The sequence below is a fragment of the Carcharhinus amblyrhynchos genome, chromosome 19, assembly GCF_965287045.1.
Source record: "Carcharhinus amblyrhynchos chromosome 19, sCarAmb.v2.hapA, whole genome shotgun sequence".
NCBI lineage: Eukaryota > Metazoa > Chordata > Chondrichthyes > Carcharhiniformes > Carcharhinidae > Carcharhinus > Carcharhinus amblyrhynchos.
In genome coordinates, this window is record NC_137342.1 from 33,096,012 (window position 1) to 33,107,159 (window position 11,148).

The 11,148-nt window shown below is 42.8% G+C and overlaps 1 protein-coding gene across 4 annotated transcripts in view; it reads left to right on the forward strand.

Moving 5' to 3' along the window:
- mapk8ip2 (mitogen-activated protein kinase 8 interacting protein 2) overlaps positions 1 to 2,885 on the forward strand; it is a 53,478-nt gene extending 50,593 nt beyond the window's left edge. For all 4 annotated transcript variants that reach the window (XM_080207543.1, XM_080207542.1, XM_080207541.1 and 1 more), the window contains one exon: positions 1,971 to 2,885. In XM_080207543.1, the coding sequence (XP_080063669.1) occupies positions 1,971 to 2,043 (73 nt within the window). In that variant the 3' untranslated portion in view covers positions 2,044 to 2,885. The remainder of the gene's footprint in view (positions 1 to 1,970) is intronic.
- The last annotated feature ends 8,263 nt before the right edge of the window (positions 2,886 to 11,148 follow it).

Sequence of the window (11,148 nt, forward strand, 5' to 3'; positions counted from 1 at the left end):
CCACTAACATCAGGACTGGTGTGAGAATGGCTGAGAAAAAAACACTCTGGCTGGAAACTTATCACTGTTTACACCGATGAGATTTTCCCATCCTGCTGCAGTGAACAGGGATATAGCTGGCCGTCAAATTTTCCAATCTTGCTGCAGTGGGAGCGACATGAATGTTGTAACATTATCCATATCTTCCCCTCCCAAATCCTAAGACTGTCTCCTAGACCCCAGTGAGAATCTGCTGGTGTGATATTTAAATTCATGCCAGTGATGCACCTCAATCACCTGATGTAAAAAGTCCACAAAGTATAGGTCCCATTCATTTGGATAACTGACTGGAAGCACATCAAGAAGCAGGGTCTCATCTGAAGGAGCTTTGAGCTGCTCCAGGATCCCCACATAACCTTGAGTTAGACATCTCAAGGGACTTCTCCACGAAGATACCCAATGGATATATGAAGAGCAAAATGAGTTGGATATTCTTACATGGCTTTGTACTTCCTAGAGGCACAATGAAGAGTGAAATCCACCTTTCAGAAAGACCTCTGATGTTATAAATATAGAAACAGGACTAGGCCATTCAGCTCCTCACATCTGATCCCTTAGATCAATGTCTGTTATTTGGGGCACAGTATCGTGTGTCCAACCACTTTCTCATGAGGTCTCTCTTATCTGCCGTGGTGAGACTCAAATGTGGCTCCCCAGAGCATTACCCTGGTTCTCTGAATTACCAGTCCAGTGACAATACCATTACACTACCGCCTCCCATCAGTTCTGTCCAGGAACATTCTGATAAATGCTGGGTGGATGTCTTTGCAGATGGACAGTGAGGACTGGTCCAGTCTCTAGCCCCATGGATCTTGAGTAAATAAAGCAAAGAGTGGTTCTCTTTCTAGACCCTAGGATCATTGCTCAGTTACGTGAGGAGTTGTCCCCTCACGCAATCAATAAATAAAGCCTGTCCTTCAGTATTTGAAATTGAGACCCCTACAATTTTACTTACATGTTAAACAATCTCAGATTAACTGTAATCTTCAGATTAATTACATTGGAGAAGTGGGTCTGACTTTGGATGAAGTATCTAATCAATTCCATATAGTTGCCTTTTGATCCATGCTCTTAGGTTCCCTTACCCAACAAAATGGATTGGTTTGCTTTGGAAATTTCTATTATCCCTCAGCATCCACAGCCTTTAGGAAAGAAAGTTCCAGATTTCCAGAAATGAGCTTTCTGATTTCACTCCAAAATGACCTCGCTCCAATTTTAAGATTATGTCCCCTAATTCTCGCTTCGCCCACAAGAGGAAATAGTTTCATAGAATCCTACAGTACAGAAGGAGGCCATTTGGCCCATCGGGCCTTCACCGACAACAATCCCACCCTATCCCCGTAACCCCACACATTTATCCTGCTAATCCCCATGAAACTAGGGTCAATTTGACATGGTCGGTCAACCTAACGCACACATCTTTGCACTGTGGGAGGAAACTGGAACATCCGAAAGAAACCCACAAAATACACTGGAAGAATGTGCAAAGTCCACACACACAGTGTCCCATGCGGAGAATCGAACCAAGGTTCTGGCGCTGTGAGGCAGCAGTGCTAACCACTGTGTGACCATACTGCCCCTGTCATTACAATTTAATCCTTTCAGTCTCAGTGAATGGCTAAACAAGCAGAGATCAAGGCCAGGGGTGTGTAAGTGTGAAGGAGATTGTTTCAGGCAAGAAGATGCTGGAACCTTGTTCAAATTTTAACACTGAAATGTATTACAATTCATCATATCAGGGAAAGAAATGAAATTAACTTACAGTGGCTCTGTAATCAAAGACATTGACACTGAGATGCTAGTTGGCAGACTGACTGTGGAAATGTAACTCCTATAGGAAGCATCACTTTATTGTGGTGGGGGAATAGTCGGAGAAACAACTAGATAACATACAATGTTTTTACTAAAATCCTATTTTTTCTGCTTTGCAGCCAAGCGTTTCAGGAATACTATCAGGAGCACCTGGAGTATGCTTGTCCAACAGAAGACATTTACCTGGAGTAGGGGTTTGACAGCATTCACATGGATACATGATATTTTCGCTGGACCTGGGCTCAACTGTGAGCTGTACCCCTGCTCCCTGTATATAACAAAATTAAACAAAGTCCTATTAAGTAAGGGTATACAGTACATGGAGCACCCGTGAGGTTTTAGCATTGACTATGAAAGACCATTGATATCAAACCTGTGTTTGCTGCACATATCCATCCCATATCTAAATCTAGCTTCCATCCCCTCCTCTTGCTGCTGTTACAGGCTGCTTCAAAGCAGCCTGTTCAAATTCAGAGGCGCTTGGTCAAATAGAGAGAGGAAAATGAGGCGTGGTGAGTTTACGTATCGTGACAAATTCTTCTAGCAGCTGAATGCAGGCTAAATTCATCTCTCTACTTCAGTTGTATGTGTGATTGGGGACAGAGTGCCCTGTTTCCAATCATCTTATGAGGTGTCTGTGTGCCTCCCATCAGTTCTGTCAAGGAGCACCCTGCTAAACTCTGAGTGGATGTCTGTGCAGATGGACAGTAAGAAGTGGTCTTCTCTCTAGCCCCTCCTTTCAGACCTAAGGATCATTGCTCAGTAAAGTGAGGAGTTGCCCTGTCTCTCAACCCATAAATAAAGCATGTCCTTCAATAATTGAAATTGAGACCTTTTTTGGCATCTTGAGCAAACTCAGATGAACTATAATCCTCAAATTATTTGCCTTGGACAAGTGGGTCTGACTTTGGATGAAATATCTGATCCTGTTGGGAAATGGAGTTTTGACCCTGAATGATGGGGGGGTTTGACCTTTGATGTGATGCAGATTCAATGGCCCAATTGGCCCTCCTGCACTGCAAGGATTCTGTGGTTGTGGGGATTTGGGGGTTGGGTGGTGGGGGGGGGGGGGGGGGGTGCGGGGGGAGGTGGAGGAGAGTTGGTGGTGGTGGTGGCGGCGGCACTGGGGGAGATTTGTTGGAGAGTAGATCCTGATCCTCTACAAGCATGGCTGGGATAGATCCGAGAGGATGTGTGGAGGTACTAGTTTTCCCCTAGGTGGGGAGAGCCCTAGGAAAGGGGTTTAATCATCCTGACTCCAAAATAAACAGTGCAAAGCAGAGAGAAGCAAAGGAGGATTTCACCACTGGAGAATCCAACATGTGCTCATTCCTTTGGCTGCCACCTCCACTCCACCATTGATTTAGTTTCATCCAGCAAGTTCTTCCCTTAAAACTAACCTGACCCTAAGGATGGGATTTTGTGACCTTGCTCGGGCGAGGCTTGTAAAATCCTGCCCAAGGCCAATGGAGAATTCCGTTCTGCGAGCCTTGTCCACCCCGCTTCCGGGGCACGCAAGGCAGTAAAATTCCAGCCTAAATCTCTAAAGTTGCCATTCTCCCAAACAGGTCAGATGAGAGACTGGGATGTGAATCACGTTAGGATCATTCATGCGTTGCGCAGTATGAGATTTTTTACAATATGAATCAGAATTACATAGAAACGGCGGAGTCAGTTTGGCGGGATGTAGATGTTTGTATTGTGATCCAGTCAGCAACAGAGGCCACGTGTTTGGGTAACTGCATTGCCGCATGTTTCACAGGCACATTTTCTCTTGTGGCATTTGGCTTTGTTTCATTCCAAAGCCATACCCCAACCACTTTAAAAAGAAGGCACTTGCTCCATAACACAGACCTATTCACCCCCATCAATGACATTATGAGCACCAACTGGAAGCAAAGGAACAAAAATGATAGCTCTTTTGGGAAGAAAGAAACCCTTGGTTAGATCTTTCACACAGACTTTGGTCATGAACTGGTAGTTTTTATACTGATCACAATATTCCCACTTTGACTATGATTTCCCATTGATCAGTCCCAGTGGGAAAGTCACCAGTGATCTTCTGCTGGTCATGATGCACCAACTGTTCTGCCCAATGTGAAATGGGCTCTGCTCACTGCTGAAGAGACTCCTTACAATGTGCATGATTCTTAAAAGCTGCATGAAATCGCCAATTTAAAGCTCACTTCTTGTCCATTGTCAAAAGGAAACAAGGAGTCCAAAGCACTGATTGCTAAATAACCCACTCTGTCAAGTTCCATATGTGCAGCATGCCTGCAGTGAGACACCAAGGATTACCTTTACTTAATTCACCCACTTTATCTAACTACTTTGAATCCATCTTTTGCAATCTCTTAATCTCCAAGTTATTGCACTCTTCCTTTACAGCAACTGGGCTGCATTTTGGTTTTATAAGAATTAAGTGATGAATATTGGTGAGAACTGTTCTTTTATTATCCTCATTTAAGGGGTTGGCTTTTACCCAGAGCTGATAAGGTACTAGGATAGTACTTAACCAACCTTTAGCCCCATTTGTTATGACACTGTAGGAATAATGTGTAGGCTGGATGCATCCCCTCAGTGAGGGGAGAATGATCATTCTGGGTTGTCCTTGAGCACCTTTTGATTATAAGCAACATTGAAAGACAATTTCTGAACAACGTGTTAACTAGATGGGGAAATGAACAACGCCTCAAAGGGGCAAAATCTCTAACAGATATCAATGTCTCTTCTCACAGGTGACTTGTAAGGTGGCACCAGTTGGCATAGGAGACACAATCTGAAAGGAACTGGTACCAGCTATGTGACGGCTCTTTAGAGCACGATGGTTACAGTGCCTATTAGCACAACAATCCCTGCCCACTAGGTAATCATCCATTCAATTAAAACAGTGATTCCCAAACTGAGGACGAGTGGGGGTGGGGAGCTGGATTTATCATTATGGAGGAGTATGTGGTTTGTCAAAGAACAAGGGGCCATAATACCCTTGCAGAAGCAGAGGGACACCTCAGCAGAGATGTTTCAATCTATCAGAGTTGCTTGTGGTGCTGGACATGTGATGGACCAAAGCAACTCTAACAGCTACAATAATCTGCTTCTGTTAATTGGTGTGGATTAAAAAACCCTTAATGCCAGCAAAATGGCAACAGGCTGTGAATGGGGCCTGAAAATTCGAAGAAAGAGGAATCTCAGGAAAAAAAATAAGATTGAGAACCTCTGCTTCAAGAAATGATGCAAACGGGAACTGGAGTCCCGAACATCATTTACTCGTGATTCTCAGTGTTGTCGTACTGCAACAAGAAAAGGGAGCATGGAACCTGCTGAGTGCAAAGGAGAAACATTCACAACTAAAGAAAGGGTAGAGGCCAACACAATGTAGGGTCAGGTCAGAACTTCGAGGGGTCTGTTTACTTGCAGCAGTGATGTAGAGATGCCAGCATTGGACTGGGGTAAACACAGTAAGAAGTCTCACAACACCAGGTTAGAGTCCAACCAGTTTATTTGATAGTAATCTCTCAAGCTTTCAGAAACGGTGTTCCTTCATCAGGTGTGTGGAACCTTCCAGCAAAGTCCAGGAGGGAAGATTTAACATCTGCTGAGGATGGAGAAACACATGATAAAATAAATGTGAATCATCCCCATTACACAGGTTTTTTGTAAAGGGGATTTCCACACACCTGACGTAGGAGCAAACCTCGAAAGCTTGTGAGATTACTATCAGATAAACTGGTTGGACTCTAACCTGGTGTTGTGAGAATTCTTACTGCAGCAGAACATATTCCAATTTATCAGTAGTGAAGTGGACATGTTCATTTCTTAACTTTTTCAACTGTTTTTTCCATTCAACATTCTCTTAATTGCCCAATGAGACTGTGGATGACTGCTCCATTTTCTCTCATTACCTCCTATGCTGTGGTTGGAGGGGAACACAGTTGGCTCTGGTGTGCCTCTTAATTGTGATGGTGTGTTGAATCCCATTGGTTGAACCAACTAAAAAATCCCCTTTACAAAAAACCTGTGTAATGGGAATGATTCATTTATTTTATCATGTGTTTCTCCATCCTCAGCAGACGTTAAATCTTCCCTCCTGGACTTTGCTGTCTCTTCCTCTAAGAAAAGGCAGCAAAACAGCACAGTAGCATAACCGTCAATTTAAGAGGTGACACTCACTTGCTCTGTCTCCTCCAGGCCTTTAGGCTTCTGCCTCCAGTTTCAGCAGTAGCAACACTAGCCAGAGGGTTTCCAGATGAAAGAACAGTATTCCCAGAACCCTGAAATCAGATTGCAGAACAGCAATTCTAACAATTTTTTTTCTAAGTTAACTCAGCTGGATTTCACAAGTCACAAAACAAACTTGCAGAGCCAATCTTGCAATGGGGCTAATAGAGGTGGTCAGGAGAGGACAATTATTACATGTACAGAGAAGTTCAAGAGGTCAATGCAATGGGAGATATTAACTAGGATAGATAAAGGGCACCAAGACTATATCAGACCAGGAGGGCCAAAGGAAATAGGTGAAAATGAACATGTATAAGTAAAAAACATTTGAAGTAATCTGTCAGGCAGCGTTAGAGACAAGAATACTGGGTTATCAAAAATAACAGAATCATTCTCAGAGTTTATTTCCCAGTGGGAAAGACTAAGGCACCAGTTCTGATGGGAAAGTTCATGTTCTAAAAGGATTGGCCCTGCTGGGAGTAGAAGGGTTTTGGCAAGATGGGCTTCAACAGCAGAGTTAGGATACCAGAGGGATGGTCTTTAATGGGATAACTGGAGTACTAAAGGCAACAAGTTGTCAAGGAAAATTAGGGCTTCAGTAGAATACTGGAGGAATGTGCTTCAGTGAGACCCTGTATATAGGCGTACAGAGGGTTGAGTGCACAATGCAAAGACTGTGCATTGATCTGCAATCCACAACAATGGAAGTGATGAAACGTGGAGCCAACATCAATGAAGCAGTGTTGAAAAAGAAATGAGTAGTCTGCTCTTGGGCTTCAGATTAATCAGGTGAACCCAGTTTACTGTATGCACCGGTGAATCACTGAACCAGACAGCTCAGAAAAGGCCCCAGGTTCAATCAGTCTGTGCCTAGCCTGCTGATCTCAGCTGGGATCTAACCCTCTCCTCAAGTGATCCATTATCAGACTGAAAAATCTCCTGTTCACCGCTCAGTGCCTCATTCTACAACAGGAATGTTCGGTGAGATCAGTCTCGTGGTCAGCTGTCCACCTAACCAGCCTACCAAGTGAATACCCAGCACTTTACTATGGTACCAGAGTATTAGTTGCCATTGTATTGAATCCTATACCCTAGTAACCTTTGTGGGAGGGAGGAGGAGGAGGAAAGGTGGGAGGGGAATTTGATGAGTGAAAGGCTAAGAGTTGGTCAGGTAACCTTCCCTCACCTAACATCATCCGTGTCTGGGAACATTCTACCTGCCCATTACTTCATTTAATGGAGGAATTTGTCGCTCAATGTTCACACTTTGGCAACATCGAGCTGCACTAACACAAATGAGTCTGGAGTTTCACTGCATTTGTGGGTATATAGGTAACTTGAATGTGGTTTTTAAGATTTCCATTGACAATGCATCTAGCAAAACAGGGAATGTATCTTGAATGAACATCCTCCAGAACCATGAACAAAGAAAATCTTCACACACATTGACATTGTCCCCTTAAACAGTATTTATGCATTTACTACTGTAGGGTGCACTCTCTGGTCCCACTATCCCTTAGTCCCACCCTCAGGTATGATATCCTTTGAAATTATTATGAAGAAATGAACCAGCGCCTGAATATCGGAATCTTCATCCAGTTCAGACTCTGGCTTGCCAAAGTTTCAGAAGTAAGGTTGGGAAAATTTCCCAGAATACAGGTAGTGGTACATTTCTCTGTATTTAATCCCAAGGTACATTAATTGGGTTGAAAAGTCAAAGTATGAAAGGCAAGTCACATCAGCTTCTACTGGTTCCCACTTATCCTGGCTTTGCTGCATTCTCCAATGTAACTTTCAGATACATGGGATTGAATATTTTGTGGGAACGTGGTTAAAACTATAAGGACATTGCAGCACTTGGCTTTTCCCATGAGGGCTGTAAAGTGAACCAAAATGCCAAAGCAGCTTCTAGTGGATAACATAGTGCGATTGACATCTTTTCCACTTCTCCAGCGACCTTTGGATTGATATTTTCCCGAGTAGCACATCCTCAGACAAATGCAGGTATCAACCCCTGGATTATGCTAGTTATTCTTACTGGTTGCCTGTATGTTAGCTGCATTTACCTGTATGTAATTTTGGATCTATGCTAGCCATTCACTATAACTAAACACATCAGTATGTAAAAGATTATGGTAACTTGTCATCTAATTGTATAAATGAGGAATTGATCACAAAGCCTTGTCATGTTTTTGATCGTATGATTAAAAATGTGCTTACTGAACTTCCAGCTATCTATTCTTTTGCCCCTTTTTGTGAAATAGCAACTTAATAGATCGGAAGGCAAACTGGAAACTGGCACTAATTCAGAGGGAGAAGCTGCCCTTCACAATGCTTGGGTGTTTAGCCAAAAGGAAAAGTCAATTCCACAGGAAATAAGGATTAGCTGCTCGATTAATCAAATATCAGAACCAGAGCAGTACCTGATGGCCCACTGGGGATATGTAATAGATGGTTCGAGTGTGAATTGAACCTGACTGGTTAGGGGCCTAGCCTCAATATTCAGAACCAAGAGGCAGGCCTCCGATTGGACAATGGGTGGTGACAGATGAACCTGGAATCTGATGGTCTTTCGGTTGCCCGTTTTCTGGCGCTATGATTAGTTGCTTGACTGAGATCCTGAGGGGAAGATTTAGAGAGACAATATTTTGAGAATATGTCCTTATTGTTACTGTAGATTAGGTTACCACAAACCAGCCATCAGTTGACTCTCTCCAAATTACTAAACCTTCATATCTACTTGATCATTCTATGAAAGAGCTCTCCCTCTATAATGCAAGGCCAACAACTATGGCCATTTGTTTTTAAAATACCGAGAGGATGTCTCTAGCCTGTGGTGCTCTCTCTCTCCTTTACCTGCATCAGGCAACCACAGCTGCTTCAGTAATAGAGGGCCTCCTATTGGCCCTTCATCCTTAATTTAGCAATGAGCATGCCCTATGACTGCTGACAGGCTTTTCGTTGCTGATCCCGTTTGGTGTCACCAACCCTAAGTTATCCCAGTGTCAATGTCCTGCTCCAAAACTGAAAATGCAGCCCTACTTCTCAAGTCAGTGATCCTTTGACTGCAATTTTCAATTTTTATTTCAGATATTCCGCATCCATGGTACTTTTCTCTTGAAATATATCCAACTTTGTTGATATAGAATGAGAAAATAAGCTGTGAAGAAGACATAAAGGTTGTGAAGGGATATAGACTGGTTAAATGAGTGGGCAAGAACTTGGCAGATGATGTCTAATGTGGGGCAATGTGAAATTGTCCATTACCTTGTCAAGCTCCCACTCAATGGGGCTTGACAGGGTAGGTGGTGAGAGGTTATTTCCACTTGTGGGAGAGTCTAGGACCAGAGGACATAATTTCAGAATAAGGGATTGTCCATTTAAGACAGGGATGAGGAGGAATTTCTTCTCTGGGAGTAGTGAATCTGTGGAATTCTTTACTGCAGAGGGGTATTGAGGCTGGGTCCTTAAGTATGTTCAACATTGAGATAATCAGGTTTTTAATCAGTAAGGGAATTAACGGTTATGGGGATAAGGTGGGAAAGTTGAGGATTATCATATCCATGACTTTATATCAGATCATACACTCACTGGTGGAACAGACTCAATGGGCTGAATGGCCCACCTGCTCCTGCATCTTATGGTCTAATAATAAAGGAAGAATATTTTTTTAAAATAAGAGTCTATTACATGTTGATATTCAGAGGGATTTATGTATTCTTGTAGATGAATCACTAAGTTACAATATAGATGAGTAATCGGAAAGGCAAATGGTGTGGTTATGATCCCAGCTCAGCAAGTGGTAACTTTTATTTTTTGTTTAGAGACATGGATGAACAGGATCACAGGACTGCGGATGAACAAAAGGATAAGCATTTATTATCAAGATAGTATTCATTATAATACACTACTTCACTCCAGCTATACCTTTACAGATATATTCAGATTAATAACAATAAAACAATTACAAGTGATCTTGTACTCTAATGTTCTCAGTAAGCACACAGTCCATGTTAATCAATAGGTGAAAGGTGGTCAGATACACTAGACACTAAATACAAGTGACAGATATCACCCAATAGAATTTCTGTGGATTTCTCATCAAATTCCAAATGCTTCTCACTCTGAGTTAACTGGTCTCACCGGAACTCTGACTTTTGCATGAGGGGTTCCAATCACGGCTCTCGAAGAACATGCTTTGGAATATTTCCCCAAGCGACACTTCCTCTCAGATAACTTCACCAAGGACCCACATCCAGGATTTCAGTCTCCTTTCAGAATTCCACTGCTGTGGATTGCCATGTGTAATCAAGCTTCCACACAATCTCCAAGGCACCCAGCCATGCCAATGGAACACTCCTGCATGACAATTTGTATTAAGGCTTCTTGTTGGCTAATGCCTCCCGATCTGAACATTGCAGCACAGTCTTTAACTGGGAGTCACTCTCTGTCCCTTTAACTTCAACAGCATTGTGCTCAGATTTTGGTTCTTTGTCCTTTTCACTTCAGTTTTCTGAGGACTCTTTTTCATTCCCTGGTATTCAGCATTTGGAGAATTCCCAGTCTCTGACCTGCTCCTGTAACTATTTATAGGACTGGTGTAACTTATTTTCTGATCAATGGTAAGCCTCGGGATGTTGATAATGGAGGATTTAGTGATGGTAATGCCATTGAGTGTCAGAGAGAGATGATTAGATTCTGTCTTGCTGGAAACGATTATTGGCTGGCACTTAGTGGTTAGTAATATTTGCTCCACACATCAGCAGAAGCCTGAATATTGTCCAGATATTATTTCATATCTGTATGTGGACATGGACGGCTTCAATATCTGAGGAGTCATGAATGGAGCTGAACAAAGTCCAATCATTCATAAACATCCCCAGTTCTGATCTTACAGAGGGAAGGTCATTGATGAAAAAGTTGAAGACAGTTGAGCCTTGGAACATTATCCTGACGAATTTCTGAACTGAGATGATTGACCTCCAACCATCACACCATCATCATTTGTACCAGGTATGACTCCAACCATTAGATGATTTCTCCCCCTCACAGCCCCATACCCGCGATTCTCATTGACTT